Source organism: Geotrypetes seraphini, chromosome 9 (assembly GCF_902459505.1).
Source record: "Geotrypetes seraphini chromosome 9, aGeoSer1.1, whole genome shotgun sequence".
Classification (NCBI taxonomy): Eukaryota; Metazoa; Chordata; class Amphibia; order Gymnophiona; family Dermophiidae; genus Geotrypetes; species Geotrypetes seraphini.
The window spans coordinates 24933209-24958852 of NC_047092.1; the positions used below are offsets into that span (position 1 = coordinate 24933209).

General features: G+C 43.1%; 1 protein-coding gene across 6 annotated transcripts in view; it reads left to right on the plus strand.

The window, feature by feature from the left end:
- The window catches only part of MAGI2 (membrane associated guanylate kinase, WW and PDZ domain containing 2), a 1098994-nt gene that overhangs the window by 938433 nt on the left and 134917 nt on the right, over positions 1–25644 (plus strand). For all 6 annotated transcript variants that reach the window (XM_033957935.1, XM_033957936.1, XM_033957930.1 and 3 more), the window contains 2 exons: positions 7519–7610; positions 18191–18383. In XM_033957935.1, the coding sequence (XP_033813826.1) occupies positions 7519–7610; positions 18191–18383 (285 nt within the window). The remainder of the gene's footprint in view (positions 1–7518; positions 7611–18190; positions 18384–25644) is intronic.

Consider the following 25644-nt stretch of genomic DNA (forward strand, 5'->3'; position numbering starts at 1 on the left):
GACATACAGTACACGACAGGAACACAAAATATTTGAATTCACAGACTTATTTACATTATGTTTACAATAGCCGTAAATGATAACGGTGAATAATACAAAACTTTGCTAAAATAATTACAATTGGAACCAGCGTAACGTAAAATTTATTACGATAGGAAAAGGTTAAAGCAGATACAGGAAAATTTGAATAGTACTCAGCCAGTGAAGTCAAAGCATAAGTTCCTTCCTTTTTTTTTTTTTTTTTTAATTAACTAAGTACATTTCAATTCAACCGATATCACAAAAGTTAAGATAAACAGCAAATAAATTCATACCCCTATGAGGTACAAGGAAAAAATTGATGACGTTTTCTAGTCCACATTAACTGAGGAGTACAGAGACGATGAAAATGAATGCAAAAATTCTTATTAAGAATATAATGAGGAAAAATCCCCACAAAACTTCTGGGGCAATTCCTACAAGCTGGCACTTGGAAGTACACACCACATCATGCATCAAAGGCACCATTAATTGACTGTTTGGCCTCTTATGTGCACTTGGCGTTAACCAAAGTGCCATTGTGCCTAACTGAAAAGGAGCATACATGTGAGTGGATCATGGGTGGGCCATGAGTGAATCTCCTAGTTATGCACTTAGTAGCATAGTAAGGGGGGGGGCAGTCCGTCCCGGGCGCCAGCGCCCCCTCCTCTGTGCCCCGCCTGCCTCTTCCTACTCCTTTCCTCACCACGCATAGGCCCCCTTCCCTTCCCCCGTACCTCTGGTTGAAGTTATTGCTTGCGGCAGTCAGCAGCCTGCGCCCCGTGACCCCCGTCGGCTCTCTGCTGATGTCACTTTCGGGTGCTGCGCAGAGGGAGAGCCGATGGGGTCGCGAGGCACACGTGGTTGACCACCGCAAGCAACAACTTTAACTAGAGGTACGGGGAAGGGGGTGCACACGGCAGGGGGGATGGGGGAAGGAACAGGGGGAGCATAGATGAGGGCGGAGGAAGTGTACCACTGCCCCCGATGCCTTTCACCCTCGCCACACCACTGCACGTAGTTTATAGAATACTGTAAATTATGTGCGTCTATTGGCACACTTAAATACGCCAACTTACACCTACCATTGATGTGGCGTAAGAGAGCATCTAAACATGGACGCACCAATACTGACTTGTGCCAGCATTCTATAATTGTAATCTTGGGGCTAGATACTGTTTAGATTGGCGCTCCGAATTGCCCCATTTGCCTATTACTAATTAGACTTTCGCATTTCCCCTAGTCGAATAAATCTGTTTTGTTATTAACACAACACAGAAAGATTTCTCTCTAATGTACATTTTTCCACTTGTGCAGGAACAAAATTTGGGACATATTCTGGCCTTTCTCTCAAAGGCAAAAATGGGCTGGGGTATTTGGACAGCATAGAGTATTTTAAAGAGGTGTTTTCAGGAGATACAATTAAGGCATTTCCAAAGCCACAACGGTAAACAATAGTCTCTATTTTCTTTTACATTACAGATTTCTGTTTTCTCTCAATCTTTATTTCTGCATTCTGTATTGGGAAATTGGCATCTTAACAACTCTGGTGTACCACCATTAGTCATTTGTCACATCACATCATTTAGAGAGAGAAGGACACGGTGACAAAATTCATCACCGTTCCCGTCCCCGCGGATAACCGCGGGAAACCATCTTCATGTCATTCTTTAAGGAGAGAGGGAAGAATCAGAGTATGAATGGCCACAACCACTGACCCACAAGCTTTGCTTTGAAGAATGCTGGTGTAGAAGGACTGAGGTTGAAACAGACACTACAGAATGACAGTCTCTGGTATCCAGAGCAGATATTGTGATGTCATAATGCCTCATTCCACCAATGCCTAAGAGCCAATCACATCAGTGATGTCACAATGGCTTCATTATCCTTGGCTCACATAAGAATCAGAGTATGAATGGCCACAACCACTGACCCGCAAGCTTTGCTTTGAAGAATGCTGGTGTAGAAGGACTGAGGTTGAAATAGACACTAGAAAATGACATGGGATTATTTCCCGCGGTTATCCGCGTGGATGGGAACGGTGATGAATTTTGTCACCGTGTCATTCTCTAATTTAGAGTCATGTTTACTAAAATGTGTTTAACCTGATAAGAGTCCAGTCCATTCCTCTGCACACAAACCCAGGACACAATTGAAAACTAACAAAAAGAAATATTATTTCCTCTCAGTACAAAGCTTGTTACCTCAAAGTCGTAGGGAACAGCTCCAGCTTTTAAAGCACCAAAGAAAATACAGTTCTGCATTAGAACCCTTGTCTTCCTTGTTTCACCACTGCCCCGCCCCCAAACACAGGGTTAGGTCAGTCCACTGAGCTCTAGGTCTAGCTCTTGTCAGAGAACAACAGTCCACAAGTTCAATATCTCAGTGGCTTACCTCAGCCAGCAGAGAACCATCCTGTTTCACTCAGCTTTTCTTTCAGCTTCAGAGGCAGCATTCAGCTTCCCAGGGCTTCTGTCTTAGCCCACATCTAAGGAAAGCTGGGAAGTCTCTCTCTCTGTCCCAGGGACTTCTCCCCCCTTGGGGTCCTCCCTTAACTGAACTCAGGCTAAAGCATATATTGAGCTTCCTGCCTGAGAACTGCCCCTGTGACTTAGCAGGGCTGCTGGGCCCAATGTATCCTGGGACCTGTAGTTCATTCCCTCTTGGGCTAACGCCTCCCTGCAGCCCAGTGGTACAACTGCAGTTCTTGTGAGGGAGAATCCCTGAGTCCCTCACACTGGGTTAAAAAATAGTTAACTTAAATGCCGTGTAAAACCCCTAACTTGGGATTTTATATTAATGGCAGAAGAGGAGGTGAAGGGTGGTGGAAGTTGATAATATGTGTTACTGCAATGCATATTAATTGTAAATCTAACTACACTGTTAACTTCTTCTATGATAACATCTGCTGCACTTAGCAAAACAAGTTTGAACAAGTTTATTAGGATTTTATATACCGCCTATCAAAGTTATCTAAGCGGTTTTACAATCAGGTACTCAAGCATTTTCCCTATCTGTCCCGGTGGGCTCACAATCTATCTAACGTACCTGAGGTAACATAATAACAACTCAATCCACATGCCAACTACTCTCTTTTTAATTAGACAACATTACCATGGAAGCTTTTTGCAATTAATGCATGCCAAAAGCAAAAACCGTAACACTCTTTAGTAAATAAGTCCCTTTGAAAGGTCTTAATATTCACCCCAGATGTTAACCCTCCGTGAGCTTATACTGGATCCTGAAGTCCATTACAGTGTTTCATGCCCAAACACTGACATTGGTGGTTCACCTCATCCTGTTTTTTTTATTTTAGAGGTTTATAGGTGTTTGTTTTTCTGGACCTTCCAATGAGAATAGCTGAGCCTAATAAATTTAATTCTTCTCACTCCTTCTAGGCCAAGGAAATCTAATGGGATGTTATTTTTAGCTGGTAGATGGGATGAATGACTACCAAAGCATGATAACAATGCACAGAACTCATATTTTAATTAAAATGCAAAAGAGGATTCAAGTAGAGTGATTTAATTGAAATGTTTATTGTGGCATCCCGGGTGTCAAATCGATGCATAAAACTATCAGTTTTTAGGGGCCAGCCTTGCTGACGCAGTGCCGGTGGTGCACACAGCCATGCAAAAGGACCCGAGCTCAATTCACAGGTTAGGTTTTCCAAGCCCCCCTGTCTGCCTTGGCTTATGAGGCTGTGGAAGCAGTATTTCCATTCCTTGGGGTGTGAGAGCATTTAATAGCAGTATCTAGTGGCCAGATTTAGGACTCATGATTGTGTTCCAGAAAACCCTGCAGGCTCTAGCCAAAGTCTGTGGCTGTGATGACTGGAGGAAAATCTACTACTATTAAACAAGCGTGAGACAGACCCTGCTCGACAGAGCTTACAGTCTGTTTAAGACAGACAAACAGGACAAGTAATGTAATATAATGTAATTTATTTCTTATATACTGCTAAACTCCGTTAGGATTCTAAGTGGTTTACAGAAAAATAGACAATAGGGTACATTAAAATTATAAGTAAAATAGGTACTTAGATATTCCCTTACTGTCCCGAAGGCTCACATTCTAACCAAAGTACCTAGAAAAATGACAATAAGTAAGGAATTAGGATACTACTTAAAGTGGAAATGATAGTCACAAACAAGTGACTATGAGTTAGTAAAAAGCAGCATAAAAAAGGGGTCTTTTAGCCTAGATTTGAATATGGCCAGAGACAGGACATGACATACTGACTTAGGAAGTCTATTCAGGGCATATGGGAAAAAGGAATGCAGTCTGGTCTTGACTGGAGGAGAAGAATGTAGATAAGATAGAGGCAATATTCAGTTGTGGATTAGGAATTGGTCATTGGACAGAAAATCAATAAAGATTTAAAAAAAAAAGGTAGGGCTGAATGGACATTTTTCTCAATGGAGGAGGGTAAATAGTTGAGTGTCAACGGGTTCTATTCTGGGACCAGTGCTATTTAACTAATTTATGAATGATCTGAGAATTGGAATGACGAGTGAGGTGATTAAATTTGCAGATGACACTAAAACTGTTCAAAAGTTGTTAAAACGCATGGGGACTGTGAAGAATTGCAGGCAGACCTTAGGAAATTGGAAGACTGGGCATCCAAATGGCAGAGGAAATTTAATGTGAACAAATGCAAAGTGATGCACATTGGGAAGAATAACCCGAATTACAGTTACCAGATGCTAGGGTCCACCTTGGGGGTTAGCGCCCAAGAAAACGATCTGGGTGTCATTGTAGACAATATGATGAAACCTTCCGCCCAATGTTTGGTGATAGCCAAAAAAGCAAACAAGATACTCGGAATTATTAAAAGAGGATGGCAAACAAGACTAAGAATATTATAATGCCTCTGTATCGCTTCATTGGTGCCACTTCTCCTTGAGTATTGCATTCAGTTCTGGTCCCCTTAACTCAAAAAAGATATAGCAGAACTAGAAAAGGTTCAGAGATGGGCTTTTCTGGACAACCCAAATGATCAGGAATGAAACTAACTTGAAAGTTCTACAGCCACTGTTCCCTCTAAATTCAGCAGAGTCCTCCATCTATAGTCCTGCCATGGGGGGGGGTGGGTGGATGCTATTTCACTATCCCATGTTCAAAAGTGAGCAAAACATATCTTCTGCAGGACTTCAGGGAGCCTACCGTTCCAGCGGGGCACCCGACACTGTCTTCGCTCCTCCCCCATGCCAAAAGGGGAGAGCCAACAGAGGAGGGCTGCAGTCCGGCCATCGGACCAACGGTCGGCTTGGGGGCCCGTTCCAGCGGGGCACCCGACACTGTCTTCGCTCCTCCCCCATTCCAGCAGGAGAGAGCCGACGGAGGAGGGCTGCAGTCCGGCCATCGGACCAACGGTTGGCTCGGGGGCCCGTTCAAGCTGGACTTCAGTTTTGACTGTTTTGATTTTATTTTCAATTATTTTTAGTTTATGATATATTTTTTTAATCTCACTTATTGTTTTACCACTTATTTTGCATCTATTCTTATCTCTCCTCTTTTTTCAACCTTTCAAAGTCCTTTAGATCATTGTAATCTTATTAGAATGTTTATTTTCTTATTTTTCTCATCTATTCTCTATTTTATTTCTTCATTACTCTACTAATTGTCATTTTTCCAGGTATTTTAGTTAGATTGTGAGCCTTCGGGACAGTAAGGGAATTTCTAAGTACCTATTTTACTTATAATTTTAATGCACCCTATTGTCTATTTTTCTGTAAACCGCTTAGAATCCTAACGGAGTTTAGCGGTATATAAGAAATAAATTACATTACATTACATTACATTACCTGTTCCAGGTGATTGAAAACATAATGTACTGAGAGGTAGATGCACTAAAGCCAGCGATCGTCGTTAAACCTATTTAAACAGCTTTAGTGACAATTGCATTTGCCGACCCGATGCAGAAAATTGGTTTTCTGCACAGACGCTCATTCCCCGATCAGACTATACAAATAAACTCATTAATATTAAAATGCCTTGTAAACTAGTAAAGTGATTGATGCTCTAACATGACTTCCCAATGCACTTAAAAAGTGATCGTTTATAGCGATCCAAAAAAAACGACTAGTCAAGACCAGTCGCTTACCTGTCCAACCCTTTTTTTTTAATGGGCACTGATGCTGTGCATGTTATACATGCACAATATCTGCCCCATTAGAAAAAAGAAAAAAAACACCTATTCCCACCCCCACTGATAACGGCCCTCTCCGACGAACCAGTACCAGAAACCGATCCAGCATTGGGAACTGACCTGGCGCCAGCAAAAAAAGCAGGAGGAATGCCCACTCCCTGCCATGGCGACTCCCCCTCCCCCTGTGGCAGCAAAACAGTAGGAGGGATGTCCACTCTCTACTGCCACTGAAGGCCCACTCCTGCGCCAGGCGCCCCCCAAACATCCCCTACTGTCTCCCTTCCTCTCAAAAAAATGAGGGATGCCCACTCCCTCATGCCACCAGAGGTCCCCTGAAACCCCACCCCCACCCTCTAAACCCTCCACCTCCATAACTTTTCAAAGAAGTTGGAGCAGGTGGGAAGTTCAAACCTTCCCACTCATAGGCCCGCCAGTCCAAAATGGCGGGCTTTTCCCTCCTTAGTGATTCATGTGATGCACAGGGAGGGGCCTGCCCTGATTTACTCAGACACCTATGGGGAGGGACCAATCAGGGCAGAGCCAATCAGGGCCTTAGGCCCCTCCTCGTGCATCGCATGATGCACCGGGGAGGGAAGGCCAGCCATTTTGGACTGGTGGGCCTACAAGTGGGATGGACTGAGTTTCCCTCCTGCTCCAACTTCTCTGAAAAGGTATGGGGTGGGGTTCAGGAGGCCTCTGGTGGCAGGAGGGAGAGGGCATCCTTCTTGCCATTTTTGTCTCATGTGCGTGGGGGGGGGGATTCCCAGTGCCACGTTCATCAGGGGTCATTGGGAATTGTCATCAGCGAGGGGGGCTTTTTTTAATGGGGCACACACAGCATCTGTGCCCATTACAAAAAAGAAGGGAAAAAAAACAATTTCCTGCCTCGAACAACTGAGTGCCAGCTCTGTGATAGTTGCTCTCAAAGCGATCAATGAGACAGCAGAGTCTGAGATTACGACGAACATCCGCGTGAATCATCTGCATGCAAACTTTTTAGTGCATTAATAGCTCTTTCTGAATTGGCCAAAAAATTGGATGGGAGCAGACCCACACGGTCTTACAGATCTTCTTAGTGCATCTAGGCTTGACACAGCACCTCCTGCTGGCAGCAGTGCATTTGCAGGGCTACAGCTCAGTTTAGAGGAAACAGTGCCCACAGGTGAGAATAAACTGTTTGTTTTTCCAGTCACCTTTTCTTTTTATGTTCTTCCATTGTCGTTCCCACCTGGGAACCCCAACAGGTCTGCCATTAATCATTTCCATGTAACTAATCCCCATGTATTTAGCAGGTTTGGGAGATATTTTCTTGCATTAGGTTAATACTGAGTTAATTTTCTTTAACGCAGGTCCAGATTACAAAGACCTGGATGTTCATCTGCGGAGACTGGAGTCTGGCTTTGGGTTCCGAATACTTGGAGGAGATGAACCTGGGCAGCCTGTAAGTTGTGCCCGCTGCACTTAACGGTTTTTAGAGTTAAGCTCTGCCGCATTTTATACCGCGTTTGTTGTAGAGATATAGTATCTGTTCATTTAAAGCTTTACAGTAGTTGGTACCATAGGGCAGTAAATAAGCAGGTCTCTCAAGCTGTCAGCATCTCCATCAAAAATTTGCCACTTGGATGCATTTTCTATTAAGTTGGGAAGAGAGTTGCTTCTAAGATCAGATATTATTTGGTGCTTTTCTGTAATGACGCTTGATTGAATAATTGGCTTCCTCTAAAGTGAAAGAAGATTAGCTTCGCAAATGTGCTTGTCTAGGTACATCCTTTGAGACTAGATCAGTAAATACTCATATATACTAAATCGCTATTTTTAAATCACAAAATCAGTCAGTTGAAATTTCTTCATTGTGGTTACTCACATTTTTTTATTTTGGTCTTGGACAGTACAGTACAGTTTTATTGTTTATATTTGTTATATTTTATTTCATATGCACAAAGTCATCCAACTGCAATCCTGTATATTAGTGATTCTCAACCAGTGTGTCCCCAAGAGGGGGGAAGTGTGTCACAAAAGAATTTGGTATAGATAACAAGCCTTTGTTTCCTTTACAACCATCAGTGCCTACAAACTGGGAAGATCAGCAATCTAGAGCAGTGGTTCCCTACAGCCAGTTGGGTTTTGGGGATAGCCCTAATGAATATGCATGAGAGAGATCTGCCTGTAATGGAGGTGACAGGCATGCCAATCTGCCCCATGCATATTCATTAGTGCTTTATCCTGAAAACCTGACTGGCTGGTCGTCCCCCAGGATAGGGTTGGGAACCATTGATCTAGAGAGTCAGATTCTTGAAACCCCCGTAACTGTATTCTTTTTCTGCTTCCTCACTACCCCCCACCCCCAATAACTGCTGCCTACAGCCCCAACTGAAAATGTTGCAGGTCTGCTCTCCATAGATTCTGTTTGCGATATAATTTCTGACTAGCATACGAGTTTACAGGTTTTTTTAGGTGTTTCACAGTATCAGGCAGTGGAGGGATTTTGTGTTGCTTTATTGGGGTGACATTAGAATTTGAATATAAAAGTATATTTAATATAAAAGTATATTTGTTTTGTTCTATGACACATGATAAATCTATGACTGACAATTTTTTGTTATGGGATAAGCAAATTCATACTAAATTTTTTTTAATTTTTTATAAATCTTTATTGATTTTTAAACTTTGACAATGCAATACAATTATCTGAACATAAATATTTCACAAAACGCATTATTAAATATGCAATTTATACTTAGAACAATCAATTTCTCCCCCACCTTTTAACAAATTACTACAATAAGACAAAATATATTTCCCCCCCTCTCCCTTCGCTGGATGTGTAAGGAATTCTACCAACCTAAAATAAATAAATAAATTACAATTATTATTATGTTACAAATATAGTCAATGGACTCCACACTCTATTAAATGTACTGCTAAACCCCAAACATTCATTTTTTCATATTTATACATGGTACAAACATTTGTCCACCAAAACGTGTAATTTAGTCTGTCATACCTCTTCCAATTATGTGCAGTCAGTTGGATAGCTATACAACGTCTCCCACACTCTGACGTTGCTCTCTTCTGAAGACAGCTTCTCTCTCTCCCATGGGGGAGTGGGTATGGGAGCTCAGGGCAACGGATGAAGGAATGTCCAGGTATGTAATTGCAGAAGCATGCATGTGAGTTTGATGTTTGGAAGTAGCAGTTGTTTGAGTGGTCAGTGGGCTTTCGTCAACTTCTTGAGATAGCAAACTTCAGGGGGGAAGGGGTAAAATGCGGACCTTACGGACCTCGCAGATCTTAACTAAAATGTAATTCTATCCCCCCTTACTCTTCTCTTCCATATATAAGTTCATGTAAACCTTTTTTTCCTTCTCTTCCTATATTTTAAGTTCTTGTAAACCGTGCCGAGCTCCGCATCCGTGGAGATGATGCGGTATATAAACTTAAGGTTTAGTTCAGTTTAGTCCTTAAAAATTTGGTTAAATCAGTTTTAATTATTAGGCTCATTTTTTGAGTTCTCATCAAATTAATAATCATGCTGGGTTTTTAAGCAGAAAAATGCAATTAAGGACAGTTTTTTAACATAGATAATACACCTTCAAAATGAAAGATGCCATAGTTTACAAGTGCTGAAAAACAGAATTAAGATATCAATGGACCAATTCATCATTGAATTACCATCTGTTTAATAAGCATGCCTTTACCGCACCCGTATCATTGGTAGTCACCTTATTAGAAATCTACCAAAGTGGTTTACAAAACAACTGAGAAGAAATAGAATGCCATTCCATCCACAGGACGGAATTAAAGTCAAGAAATACAAGAAAGATGTAGGTCAGAGGAAAACCAGTCCAAGGGAGGAAAGAATGAGCATACAAACAGACACAACTCAAACTTGGCACTGAGATGTAGGAGAAATATCCCCGAAGGACTGTGTAAAAAATAGGTCTTTAAACTTGCTCCAAATTTCAAAAGGAAGGGTCATTATGAAGGTTGGTTAGGGTTTCCATATGGCTCCAGAAAAAGGAGGTTGGATTGAGACATCTGGATTTTACTTCCATTGAAAGCAATGAAAGTAAAACACAGCTTTCTCAATGCGGCCTTCTTTTTCTGGAGCTATATGGTTGGTGGACAGGGAATTCCACAGAAATGGAGCCATACAGGAAAATGCAGACTCATGTGGTTGATTCTAAACAGGCATTGTAAATGGGAGGAATAGATAGGTGAGGTGTCTTAGAAGAATGAAGAACATGGGTTGGAGTGTATGGCGTGATTAAAGAACTCCGGTAGGATTGTCAGTAAAGAGGCCTGAGTTAAGATCAGTATTTTGAAATGAGTCCAATAAGAGAAAGGGAGCCAACGATAGCACATAGTAACATAGTAGATGACGGCAGATAAAGACCCGAATGGTCCATCCAGTCTGCCCAACCTGATTCAATTTAAATTTTTTTTTTTTTTTTCTTCTTAGCTATTTCTGGGCGAGAATCCAAAGCTTTACCCGGTACTGTGCTTGGGTTCCAACTGCCGAAATCTCTGTTAAGACTTACTCCAGCCCATCTACACCCTCCCAGCCATTGAAGCCCTCCCCTGCCCATCCTCCTCCAAACGGCCATGCACAGACACAGACTGTACAAGTCTGCCCAGTAACTGGCCTAGTTCAATCTTTAATATTATTTTCTGATTCTAAATCTTCTGTGTTCATCCCACGCTTCTTTGAACTCAGTCACAGTTTTACTCTCCACCACCTCTCTCGGGAGCGCATTCCAGACATCCACCACCCTCTCCGTAAACAGCAGATCAGTAGTGGAATGATCTGGTTGAACTCTTTAGCATGAGACAGCAGATGAACAGATTGGAAGATTTGTAGATGTTTCTTAAGGGACGCACCAATACCAGCATAGATGATAATACAGTAAGTGAGTTGTATCTTCAGAGGATTTGGTTTTCTGCTATGGATTTGCTTATTATTTGTTGATGCAGAAGCCTGTGGCTTCTTTTTTTTTCTGGAAATTTTATCATTTACATCCTTCCCTTTTCATTTTTAATTCATTTTAAGTGTTTACAAAGTTCAAGACAAACTTTAAATAAGAAAGTACAGAATCAAGAAAAAAATTATCCATAGATTATATCGAACAAATCTTTACGTCAATAAATCAGGAGATCAAGAACATGTTAAAAAAACTAGGAGAAAATAAAAAGTTACCTTAATGCAATCAATAGGAAAAAACATGACTTTGGCACTAAGCAAAGATTAATGTTACGAGAGGAGGTTGTGAGCCTGAAATTGCCCCTGACGAAGGATAAGAAACAGGGTACTTTGTCGGGCAACCAGTCTTCACGCCTTAAAGATAAGCATATTTCCATCATCTTTGTTACTAAATATGCATATACAGCTTGAACAGCTATAAGACATTTTGAACCTGACAAGCATATAGTTTTAGTGATTCGCACTTTTCATTTTTTGATTTTCTTCATATGAAATATTATACTCACCTTAGCACATTCTGTGGTGGAATATATGATGTATAGGGTATATCTATTATGTGCCTTTTTTAAGAGCATCTGTTGTAGGACATAGCCTTGGTGGACTTAATTGTGAGTAACTATCAATGTCCCCTAATTACTGAACTTTTTCCATGGAAATAATGAATGCGAAACAGATAGCTAATGTTCATAAATATAAAATAACAAAAAATTCTGTTACTAACCCCCCTCTTCTGCAAAAACACACTAGCGGTTTTTAGCGCAGAAAGCCGTGCTGAATGGCCCACACTGATCCCGATGCTCATTGAGTTCCTATGAGCGCGGAAGCAGCGCGGGCCATTCAGCGCGGCTCCCCGCGCTAAAAAACGTTAGTGCGGTTTCGTAGAAGAGGGGGTAAGTGTATATTGAAGAGACACAGGGCAGGTTTTTTTCTAGGTTTAATGCAGTCCTAAACCTGAGGTCATCCTTTCTAAGATAATCTAGTGAATTCTCAGTGTAGTCAGATGAACTCTACTCAAAGAGCCACAGAATGAAATTTAGCATGAAGAAAGTCACAGAAAGAAGTTTGAAATCTATAGCCTGCCTGAACTTTTCCTGTGCAGCATCTGAACTTGTTGAGGGCATCTAATATCTGTATTAAATAAAGCTGGCATTACCAAGTTCACTCGTCTAGGGTTTGGACTTCCTGTAGTTCCTTTCAAACCTTTGGGTTTCAATTAAGTAGATGTCACCTACAGGCCGGTATCTATCCAAAGAAGCTGTTTAAGTCTGTTTTGCTGCAGGAGTATGGTGTACCTGGAAGTATGGGCCTCTATACCCATCTGCTCAGCTGCCCCTTCAGGAAGCCCACTTAGCCATGCCTGTGAAATGCAGGCCAAGGATTTTGTGAAATACATACAGTATGTATGAAAAGAAACAGAAAACCTACAGGTACTTTACAAAAACAGGTTTTAACAGCTTTGTAACCACAGGATTTTCCATTTGAACTTTTCTTAAAATAATCTCCATTAACTGCTAGAAAAACATATATACAATGCATAAAATTAAGATATAACAAGATATATACCAAATAGGGCCCTTGTCCGAAAGGGGGTCAGAGATAAGTTTTGAGATGTGGCAGACAGGCTTTTGTCTGTCAAGTGAGCCTGTTTTGTGATTTCTGCTAATAAACATTGTCCTGACAGACTTCTAAATTGGGCTCAAGAGTAAGTTTCTTCTTTACCATTCCCCTCATTGCTTCGTAGTTTCCCTTCTTGAAGTTAAAAGTTGTCGCTATGGTTCTCTTTCCTTTCAGTATTCCTATTTCCACCTTGAACTTGATCATATTATGATCGCTGTTTCCCAACGGTCCCACTACTTCCACTTCCTTTGCAGGTCCCCTTAGCCCATTTAGGATTAGATCCAGAGGGGCATTTCCTCTCGTCGGTTCTCTAACAAGCTGCTCCATGAAGCAATCTTGTACAGCCTCCAGAAAGTCTGCCTCCCTAGCGCATCTTGAGCTTCCAAGACTCCAGTCTATCCCAGGGTAGTTGAAGTCTCCCATAATAACTGTGTTACCGCTTTTGCATTCTCGCTTCATCTCGGCTTCCATTTCTTCATCAATTTCTCCGGTTTGTCCGGGTGGACGATAGTATAGACCTATCTTTATTTCAGGCCCTTTCCTTCCTGGTATTACAGCGGTGGAGTGGTGGGGCTGAGGCTTTTTCATTTATCCACTCATGAGTCTGCAAGGTTAAGATTCTTATCCAGTATACACTTTTTATAATAGTTAATTGAATAGTGCCATTAAAAACAATTTTAAAAAATTAATTTTTGGAGAGGCACCTAACTCAGTAGGCATGACGTTGGCACGTCTACCGGCACCTACCCAAAACATAGGCATGGTTAGGGTTGGAGTTTTGGTGTGAAATGAGTTAGACAAATGGAACAAATGTTTTAACCAACCTCATCTCAAACGCACTTTCGTACCAAACATTTAGGAAGTCAATCAAAACTTATCTCTTTGACAATTTTCTCTAACCTCACTTCAACCTTGATGTACTTTGAAAACACTTCCCGAGATACCTGACTAAACTTAACATGCCAATGTAATTTCAAAAGTTCTCTGTGATGTCACTGTCTGTCTACAGTCTCTTCCCTTGTAAACCGCCTAGACTGTTTGTGGTATGACGGTATATAAAAATAAAGTTATTATTATTATTATGCTGTAAGGCTTTGCATCTGAGCCATATCGATAATCTTGTTGTTCTTATTATAATTTTATGAAAATCTGAAAACTTTCACTCCCAAAAGTTTTCTATGAGTGCAAACAAAACTCTAATGGTTATAGGCATTTTCAGACCACTGCTCAAGTACCTTAACTCGCAGCGGTCCTAATCCTCATTAGTCCCCAAAACATTATTTCTAATTCATTTACATTATTTTTCTTTAATTTGAAATAATTTATTAGAAATTACTTAGTTTTTCCAATTCATTCCCCATTGTCCATGTATCCCCGACCTTGATAAAGTATATCGTAACGTGTCGGCAAGCAAGGGGAATGAATTAAGAAAAAGCTAAGTAATTTCTAATAAACCATTTCAAATTAAAGAAAAATAATTTAAATGAATTAGAAATAATGAGGTCTGGCCACTCTTCAGGCCTCTGTCACATACTCAAAGGGTAGAAGCTTAGGCATAGCATAGCCAGCAGGTCTCTCTAAGACGGGACCCCTGACAAAGATTCTCTAAGAAGAGGGCATGCTGCTGGTTCCTGATCCTGAGGCCTACTGGCTATGCTATACCTAAGCTTCTACCCTTTGAGTATGTGACAGAGGCCTGAAGAGTGGCCAGACCTAGGCTTTTGCTCTTCTAGCGCCGGGCTTCCTACCGAACACCTGAGATCCTGCTGCCCAAGAGGCATCTCTCCTATACAGACCATATTGGGCAGTGTTCTTACAAGTGTCATGTCAAAAGCGCGCCGGGACAAAGGCGTGCGCGCAGACAATTGAGCACAGCGCGGAGGCGCGCGCCACAGAAAATTACAGTTTTTATGGCTCCGACGGGGGTTGTAACCCCCCCACATTTTACTGAAAACTTCACTTTTTCCCTGTTTTTAGGGAAAAAGTTAAGTTTACAGTAAAATGTGGAGGGTTACAAACCCCCAAATCCCCCACAACGCCAGCGCGATCTCTATTAAGTAAACTGGGGGGGCTTCCCAACAAAAACCCCCGTTGGAGCCCCTAAAAACTGTAATTTTCTTTGGCCCGCGCCTCCGTCTTGCGCTCAGTTGTCGGCGCGCACCTTTGTCTTTCGCGGGGTTGTCTATGAACCATTCCTGCATCCTGACAGAGCTCCAGCTGTCTGAGAAAGACCTTCCTTGCTTGCGCGGGTTGAATCAGTTTTTCTGTGTAATAGTGGGAAGTAGGCAGGATTATTATTAGCCTGTAGGGAAAACGTGTGTTTGCTTTCCACATAATACAAAACAATAGTAGGTAATTGTATTCCTTGTGCATTCTAACCAGTCTAAGTACTAGATTGTCTCATACCTAATTATTATTATTTGCTACTTGCAATATAAGTAAATTCTCTATTTTACTAACACCAAGCCTGGTCTGTTTGCTTGTCAGTAATTCCATTGGCACAAGTGATTTGGATTTAGGGGAATAGAGATAAAGGGCTAGATTCACTAAGCAAACCAATTGTGTACCGATCGGTTTGCGACCCGATTTTACTCCAGCCTCATTCACTTACCTCTCTGCTGATCCGATTCCAATCCGTGCATGCAAATGAGGGGAATGGCATGCAAAGCAGGCAGGGATGCGATTCACAAAACAAATTTTGTGAACTGACTGGGCTTGCCAATCAACCCAAGAAGCAACTGCTGGGGACCAGTCGCAAACGTCCTTTTCGACTCACCAACGTCCTTTTCGGCTCTCCAGCTCCATTGACGCCCTGCTCTCTGCACTCCCTGCTCTCTGCTGCCCCAACAATTATCTCTTTGCCCCGAATCTCTCCTGCTTGCTCTCCCCCAAATCTCTCATGCCTGCTCTGCCCTGAATTTCTCCTGCCTGCTGCCCCGAATCGCCGCCCTGCTCTTCCCCGAATCTCTCCTGCCTGCCACCCCAAATCTCTCCTGCCCTTCCCTGCACAGCGAGCCCGTGGTTTTAATGCGCGGGTTTAAAGCAGGTTAAAACTATGGGCTTGCAAAGAAGTTGAGAGGTTTAAAAAAAAGTTTTTTAAAAAAAAGGCTGCCGGGGATCGAGTCAGGCCCCCCCCCTAAATAAACCCCAAAAACACAGCAAACGAACACGAACGCATGCGCAGACCATCTACAGGTAAAGCAGATGGTCTGCGCATGCGTCTGGATCGCACACTAGCGATCCATGTCAGCGCATGGGGACGTTCCTCCGATCGCCCTCATTAGAATATTGTTGCTTGAAGAATCCATCGGACCTGCCCGGATCGGACACGGATCGGTCACGATCAGGCAGGTTAGTGAATCTAGACAAAGACATTTTATAACCCAGAGAGCTATCATTCTAAAGTCTGTATTTCAGTGTCCTGGCTACAGCCAATCCATGTGAGTGGTCCCTGTTAGCCTCACCAATACACTTACAATAACACCACTAACTGTCCAGCAAAAAAGGCTGTTCTAACTTTAGCACCAGAGTTAACTAAGCATGATATGAATACTGGCCGGTGCCTGGTTAACTTTTGGGTAATGGCAAGATGTGTTTTGGGTGTATCCCGGCCCAATCCAATTCTCCCTCCAAAGACAATGATAGCTCTGGTCCAGGCCCCACCCTTTAGGACCCTTTCCTCCCCACCTGGACCTATCTGGAATTTCCCTGGTCATCTAAGTTGCATGTAGAAGCCACGCTCACTCGATGTTGCTCATCACAGGTCCAGCCTCAAAACAGCTATTGCAAGCTCTAGCAGCAGCCACAGGGGCCATTTTGAGGCCGGACCCACAACAGGCAAGAATGACTGGACATCACTCCTGCCTGTATGACCCTTTTAGACCACACCAGCCCGTTCACTCAGATCTACTTCTGTTGACGGTCCGCTCCTTGAAAGTGATCCAACACGCGTCGAAATACCATATTCTCAATAACAGCCCCACTCCCTTGGAATTCATTGCCCGCTTCTTTAAGGGAAGAAAAAAGTCTTGATAAATTTAAAGGAGCCCTTAAAAGCTTTCTTTTTAAAGATGTGTTTCAGTTTTAAATTCAGCTTATCTCTGAACTTTTAGTATCGCCTTAGCCCAAGGTTCTTTTCCCTGCCCTCTCGTTCTTACCCCCCCCTTTTTTTTTTTTTTGTCTCTTTCCTATACAAATTGTAGTTCACCCTTTTTCCTAATGTACCAGTTTGTAGATTTCAGTCTTTGTCCCATTTTATAATATAGACAATTACTTTTTTTTTTCTCTCATTTTAATTGTACATCGCTTAGAATTTTATGTAAAGCGATTAATCGAATTTTAGTAAACTTGAAACTTGAATGGAGATTCCAGAGGGGAAGGGGGGGGAATAAGATTGGGGTTGGGGGTGGGGTTGGGGATTGGAGGGGCAAAGCACATGTTTCTTCTCCATTTGGGTTCCAGATGACTATTGTTCAGGACCATCATAAGCACCGGCGGCCATCTTTATTCTGAGTTAGCTCTGTATTCTCTAATCATCTAAGCCAGGCAGAGTCAGGACCGAGCTTACACTTATGTGGTTAAAGTACCGATATTCAGCGCTTAGCTTGATAAGGTAACCAGGCAGAACAGATTGCATAAAAGTCCTATCTTTGCTTGGTTTCACTTATCCAGTTAAGGGCTGAATATTGGCTGGATTTCCCTAGACGGCTTTTCAAAACCCGGCACTTTGTCCGAGTTTTGAAGAGCTTTCCTTTGGGCAGGAGGGCATCCGCGCATGGGCGGAAGTGATGCGATGATGTCACGTGCACACACGCATATGATGTCAATGTGTCGCATCCACGCATGCGCAGATGTCCTGCCCGATGAGAGCAGGCAACAGGGGCAGGGCTGGGGTGGGGATGGGTGGGACTGGGGGAAAATCTGATAACCCTAATATTGGCCCTTAACTGCCTAAGTGCCGGCCATCCAAGCATGCCTGGACATTCAATGCTGGTGCCTGGACATGGCCAAATTTTGAATATCTGGGCTTAAAGCCAGTGGCAGCTGAAGAATTGCTGACCACTGCGGGCTGAACATTTACCCCTGCGTATACTTGAAACAAAGATTAATATTTAGGAGAGTGATGTCCAATTCAGTGTTTTTATAGGAACCTTTTTGGGAGGTGTTTGGGTGATCATGATTTTGAAGTTTATCAAAAATCTTGGGGTGAGCCTAGAAATCTGAAATAAATTGAGGGGAGCAGGGTTAAAGACTTACCTAAAATGCTGAACACACCGATGCACCAGCCCTGATCTTTTAGTCATCTACAACAATTTATTATAACATACCTGCATATTTATATCTTTATATGGAAAGCAGTATTGATATATATGTGGCAAGAGAGAACAAAATACTATATTAACATACGGTTTTTAATTATATAGATTTTGATTGGAGCGGTTATTGCAATGGGCTCTGCAGACCGTGATGGCCGCCTTCGTCCTGGTGATGAGTTGATGTATGTGGATGGGGTCCCAGTTGCTGGAAAGACTCACCGATATGTGATTGATCTCATGCATCATGCAGCCCGAAGTGGTCAAGTCAATCTTACTGTGAGAAGAAAGGTGCTATCTATAGGTAAGTTTAGAGGGGAGAAAATTCAGGCAGGCACTCAGGCCTTGGTTCTATAAAGTCTGCCTAATTTAGCAATAGGTTTAATCGGTGCTGATATTGGCACTCAACAACTCATAATCGTTTTTAATTGGGCTTTATTGGAAGATAGGCACCTAACTCAAAAACCTCGATTCTATAAAAAGTAGGCGCCTGGCTCAAAGCGTCTACACTAAAAGTAGGCATAGTTAGGGGCAGATCATGGGTGTGTTGTTGAGTTAGGCGGTTCTATGTGAATCAGGTGCCGTTAGGCTCTAATATCGGTGCGTAACTTTAGGTCAGTGGTCTCAAACTCAAACCCTTTGCGGGGCCACATTTTGGATTTGTAGGTACTTGGAGGGCCGCAGAAAAAAATAGTTAATGTCTTATTAAAGAAATGACAATTTTGCATGAGGTTAAACTCTTTATAGTTTATAAAACTTTCCTTTAACAGTTTTTACCTTATGCAAAATTGTCATTTCTTTAATAAGACATTAACTATTTTTTCTGCAGCACTCACATTTAAAGTTTAATATCTTTTCTTTCTCAAAACTGGCACATTTCTATTACTAAATTGAAAATAAATCATCAGTCTCTGGTTGCACTTTATTCTTCTGACCGTGCATCCAATATTTCTTCTCTTCTTTCAGCCTCCTGTATGCTTCCTCTCCTCCAGACCTCATTCCCTCCCCCAACTTTTTCTTTCTTTTTCTATGTCTGTCTTTCTCTGATTCCTTGTTCCATTTTTTGGTTTGTTTCTGGCTCCTTGTTCCCCCCCTCCTTCTTTCTTTTTTTCCTTCTGGCTCCCTGACCCCCCCCCTTCTTTCTTTTTTCCTTCTGGCTCCCTGCCCTCCCCCATGCCACCGCCGCCGGGGAATAGGCTGCTGCTGCTGCTGCTGGCGCCATCGGGAACAGGCCGAGATCTCCACGGGGCCGACCAACTCTCGCTGCTCGACGTCAATTCTAACGTCGGAAAGGACGTTCCGGGAAGCCAGGCAGCGATTGGCTAGCCAGAACATCCTCTCGACGTCAGAATTGAGGTCGGGCGGCGAGAGAAGCAGGGAGATCAAAGAGCATGGTGCCGGCGGTAAGAAGGGAAGGGAAGCAGTTGGGCACCCCTGCTCTAGACGAGCCGCGAGCCGCACTCTAGGAAGAACAGTGGAGGGTGACCAGTTGTTCGGACCGCCCCCCCCCTTGGTACGCCACTGGAGCAGCAGCGTGTCTGGCCGGCTCATTCCATTCAAAGCCACGGGTGGCGGCTCCTTGCGAGATCCGTGCCTGCGTCTGAAGCCTCTCTGATGTTGTGATGTCAGAGAGGCTTCCGATGCAGGAGCGAATAGCGCAAGGAGCCGCCAACCCGCGGCTTTGAACGGAACAAACCGGCCAGATCCGCTGCTGCTCCAAAAGGAAGGAATTATCCAGTCCAGACCGCGGGCCGCAAATAAAACATGGAGAGCCACATGTGGCCCGCGGGCCGCGTGTTTGAGACCGCTGCTTTAGGTAGACTTTATTGAATCAGAGCCTCAGTAAATAACTGACAGAATGGAATCCAATAATTCTTTAAAAAGTAGCTGCAGGCCACATTTGATGAAGAGCTTTGCCTGATGACAGTCTCCCGTTGACGAGTCTGCAAAATTGGGTGATACTGACGTTTATGATCCTGTTGAATAGCCAGGTCAAAGGAAAAGTATCCACGTCTAGTTGCAAAACTAATATTTGCAAGATTTTTATCCAGACTGTGTAATAATGTACCAGATGTGTTTGTCAGTTCTTATCTCTCCGGTTCTCCTACTCCTTCTGTAGCTGACATTAAGTGGTCTCATTAATCAAACTGCACTATTGGCACAGTTGTAGGAGGCAAAGCATTGACTGTTAGGCCTTGGGAGTGATAAAAGGAGATACATGACTCAAACTTTAATTAACTCAGATTTCATAGAATGGTTTTCCCCGTCTTATATTGTAGGATGTCTTATGTATCCTTGATTTTTCAGAGGAAGTTGCCAATTTGCATGAAATATAGGACAGAGCTTAGTTAATAACGCTTAATATCAAACCCCGATATTTATTTCCTGATACTGATGGGACTAGTTACTAAACTGTGGTAAAATTTTGCATTTTTCCACAGCTTAATTTATCACCAGAGTCACTAACTGAAGGTTATCATCTCCCACAGTAAACGAATAACACAACTTTTGATTTGACCTTTCAAGCTACAACAATTTTCCTTATTTGGTAGCTTGATTCCTAGGGGAAATACATTTAAAACCAATAGGATGTAATATTTTTTCACTCAGAGAATAGTTAAGCTCTGGAACGCATTGGCAGAGATTGTGGTAAGAGTGGATAGCGTAGCTGGTTTTAAGAAAGGTTTGGACAAATTGCTGGAGGAAAAGTCCATAGTCTGTTATTAAGACATGGGGGAAGCCTCTGCTTGCCCTGGATCGGTAGCATGGAATGTTGCTACTCTCTGGGATTCTGGAATCTTGCTATTCTTTGAGATCCTGTAAGGAATGTTGTTACTAGTTGGGGTTCCAGAATCTTGCTTACTCTGAGATAATGGAATGTTGCTACTCCTTGGAGTTTTGGCCAGGTACTGGTGACCTGGATTGGCCACCGTGAGAAACAGACCAATGGGCTTGATGGACAAAACTCACGGGGACGGGACGGGGAAACTGAGTTCCTGCAGGGATGGGGGACAAATTGGTCCCTGTGTCATTCTCTATTGTCGATCACTTTGTCACATGCTGTGAGTGAGAATGTGGTGCAGCTCAAGGGGGAGGGGATGGCATCAATACTGTCTTTATTTATTTATTTATTAAGTTATTCCGCATATCCTACAATTCTATGCGGATTACAAATTATTCAGGTGCTCAAGCATTTTTCCCTATCTGTCCTGGTGGGCTCACACTCTATCTAATGTACCTGGGGCACTGGGGGGATAAAGTGACTTGTATCACCGAAAAACTTTTGTACAGGAATGAGAAAGAAACCAATCAATTTCTAGGGCCAATAACGCTCTCAAAATCGTTTCAAAAACTTGTCATGAACACAAATTCACTAAACACTTTTTTGCTTCAATGATATGGTTATAACTTGTATATTGCAAATTATATTATATTAAATTAAGGGGAGAGCCTCAGATCCCCGTGCGTTGCTAATTGTTTTAACCGCACTTGAAAGGGAATAATTCTTCACCGGCTCTGGATCCCCCTCCTGCCCGCAAAAAACGCTCATTGAAGCAAAAAAGCGTTTGGTGAATTTGTGTTCATAACAAGTTTTTGAAACGATTTTGAGAGAGCTATTGAACCTAGAAGAAGATAAAGTGACTTGCCCAGGGTCACAAGGAGCTGTGCAGGATTTGAACCCACAACCCCAGGGTGCTGGGGCTGTAGCTCTGACCGCTGCACCACGCACTCACACTTCCAGGACCCATGCCTTGCAAGTGACATCAGAGAGAGCACCGAAACCGACATGGGACACCACCCACCCCAGGCTCCACTTACCCTCGCTATGCCACTGCTGTGGTGGGTGTGGAGCTGACCACCTTGGGCAGACTGGATGGATTGTGCAGGTCTTTATCTGCCATTATTTATTGTGTCAGTGCATCACTGATTGCAGCCTTCAGCCTCTTCCTTGATTAGGGTCTATAGATGATGATGAAGTCTGCATTTGTGGTGGGCAAACGCTGCTTCCTTGGCTTTTTGAGCCCCTGTCCTGCACACAGCTTTTACGGATCAGTTTATTTCCGACTGGCATTTTATCTACATATCTTTACCACAGGACTTCATAGGGACCCCTGAAGAAGACATTCTGTCAAAACACGGACCGTGTTGGGTCCAGGGTCCAAAGCTTTTCAGCATACTGTGTCCTAGAGGTTTTTATGTGGTTTGCCAAGTTTTAATATTATTTTAATATTAATAAAGTCCATCTCAGGAACATCACATTGTTTTTTGTTTCTTCTTGGATTTGTCTGTGGAGATCGTTGGGTCAATTGTTTTCTTAGGAATAAGAACATAAGAAGTGCCTCTGATGGGTCAGACCAGAGGTCCATCGTGCCCAGCAGTCCACTCGCGCGGCGGCCCAACAGGTCCAGGACCTGCGTAGTAGTCCTCTATCCCCTTTTCCTTCAGAAAATTATTCAATTCCTTCTTAAACCCTAATACCATACTCTGTCCTATCATGCCCTCTGGAAGCCCATTCCAGAAAATTATTCAATTCCTTCTTAAACCCTAATACCATACTCTGTCCTATCATGCCCTCAGGAAGCCCATTCCAGGCTGGGTGAATAAAAACTTCCTAACATTGGTTTTGAATAACTATTTAGTGGAGCTCGGACAAAGGAGGACTGCGAAGAATTGCAAAGAGACCTGGACAAACTAGGGGAATGGGCAGAGAGATGGCAGATGAAATTCAATGTTGAGAAGTGTAAAGTATTGCATGTGGGAAGCAAAAACCCGAGGTATAATTATACGATGGGAGAGATGTTATTGACTGAGAGTACCCAAGAAAGGGACTTGGGGGTGATGGTGGACATGACAATGAAGCTGACGGCACAGTGCGCAGCTGCCGCTAAGAGAGCGAATAGAATGCTAGGTATAATCAAGAAAGGTATTACAACCAGAACGAAAGAAGTTATCCTGCCGCTGTATCGGGCAATGGTGCGTCCACATCTTGAATACTGCGTCCAGTATTGGTCACCGTACCTTAAGAAGGATATGGCGTTACTCGAGAGAGTTCAGAGGAGAGCGACACGACTGATTAAGGGGATGGAAAGCCTTTCATACGCTGAGAGATTGGAAAAACTGGGACTCTTTTCCCTGGAAAAGAGAAGATTAAGAGGGGATATGATAGAGACTTACAAGATCATGAAGGGTAGAGAGGGACAGATTCTTCAAACTTTCAGAAAATAAAAAAACAAGAGGGCATTCGGAAAAGTTGAAAGGGGACAAATTCAAAACAAATGCTAGGAAGTTCTTCTTTACACAGCGTGTGGTGGACACCTGGAATGCACTTCCAGAGGACGTTATAGGGCAGAGTACGGTACTGGGGTTTAAGAAAGGATTGGACAAATTCCTGCTGGAAAAGGGGATAGAGGGGTATAGATAGAAATTTATTGCACAGGTCCTGGACCTGTTGGGCCGCCGCGTGAGCGGACTGCTGGGCGCGATGGACCTCAGGTCTGACCCAGCGGAAGCATTGCTTATGTTCTTATGTTCTTAGGCAGTGTTTTTGTAAAAGTCATCGGGAAACATAAACACCCCAGGAGAAAATGTGTCGCTGTAAACCTCAGCGACAAAAAACTTTTTCAGAAAAGTTGTTTGCAGCTTGCTGGTGTACGCTGAAAGCTGGGAAGCCATTATGTTCATTTCTAGTTGCGCCTCTGGTCATTTCACCTAGATAAGATCATTTTCTTCCTGCTGCAGCCTGGAGGACATAAAACAATTTTCAGCCTTCCCAAACATGACAGCTAGAAAATGAGATCTGAGGCATTTAGTTGCAGATTTGGTCCAATAACTCTTAGAGATTTTCACGTCTAATATGGCAGCATCATAATTGTTTGTGTTTATTTCCTCCCGTCTATCTCTGAACATTTTTATTTCCAAGTCATGCAAGGGCTGTTAGAGGATGCTTATTTGTCTGCGGAAGGAACAGTTCCTAAATAGATTGTGTTTACTTTGTACAAGAAAGGCAACTTGTCTCTGAAGACCCTGTCTGCAAGTTACGTAAATCTATAAAAGAAGTCAAAAATATTCCTCTGAACAAAGGTTTTGAAGGATAGTTTTACAAACACCCTCTGCTAAAAGAAATATCTTCATGTATTTGCAGGCTGTCTTCTTACCATAGTCCTGTTCTTTTTTTATTCACTATATAATAATAATAGCTTTATTTATATCCCATCATACCTGTTTATTTCAAGACAGTGTACAGTAAGGTAGAGATACAGAGACAAAATAGAGATACTTTGTGGTTATGGCGGGTAGCGATAGAGGTGGGGAGAGTAGTGGTGTAGCAGAAGGTATTGGGAGGGGGAGACAGGGATTGTGGTGGCATTGGGGAAGAGCGGGGGAATGAGAAAGGGGGATGGGATAATTGGAGGGTGGCTTCTTATTGTTCGATGAATTTGTTGAATAGGTGGGTTTTCAGGGATTTTCTGAAGGATTGGTAGGATGGGGAGTTAAGGACGAGAGAGCTTAAGGTGTTGTTCCAGATGCCAGTCTGGAAGAACATAAGAAGTTGCCCCCGCTGAGTCAGACCAGAGGTCCATCTTGCTCAGCGGTCCGCTCCCGCGGCGGCCCATCAGGCCTAGTGCCTGAACAGTGATCCCTGATTAATTTTATAACTTACCTCTAATCCCATCCCTATAATCTACCTCTACTCTTATCTGTACCCCTCAATCCCTTTGTCTTCCAAGTACCTATCCAAAGCTTCTTTGAACCCCTGTAGCGTGCTCCTGTTTATCACATCCTCCGGTAGCGGATGGAGTCCTGTCGAGGAATTTTTTGTGGCGGCGTCCCTTGGGATTGGGGAACGAGAATAGAAGTGTTTTTCGGGTGGAGCGAGGATGGTCCTGTAGAACGAAGTGTTTCACGAGGTAGGTGGGTGAAGCACCGACCATGGCCTTATAGCAAAGGCAGCCGAATTGGAAGATGATTCTTGCTTCAAGAGGGAGCCAGTACAGTTTTCTGAAATAGGGGGAGATGCGTTGTGCTGTTTTTGTTCTTGTATTAAATGTGCAAAGTGTTTTGTCAGATCCCCCAATAAATAAATAATAATAGCATTAATACTTCATTCCCAGGCGGAGACATTCATGCACACATAAGCATTTATTATGGGCAGAGTCTACATGGCTCTGCTCCCAGGAGACGGATGCAAGATCTGGGTAGACATAGGGTTACCAGATTTATCCGGACCCATGGCCCCGCCCAGTTTCCACCCGTCCCCGCCCAGTTCTGCCCGAGTCACTGCCTGTTCCGCACCCATCCCCGTCCCCTCAACCTGTTCACTTGTCGGGAGGGCATCTGCGCATGCGTTGGTGTGACTTGATGACATCACACGCATGTGCAGGATGTCACTGCGTTGCATGCGCAGATGCCGTCCCAACGTCGCTTCTAGCTGGAAGCTTTTCAGAACCCGGACAAAGTGCTGGGTTTTGAAAAGCCATTCAGATGCCCGGACCTGTCCTCTAGTCTGGTGGTTCCCAACCCTGTCCTGGAGGACCGCCAGGCCAGTCGGGTTTTCAGGATAGCCC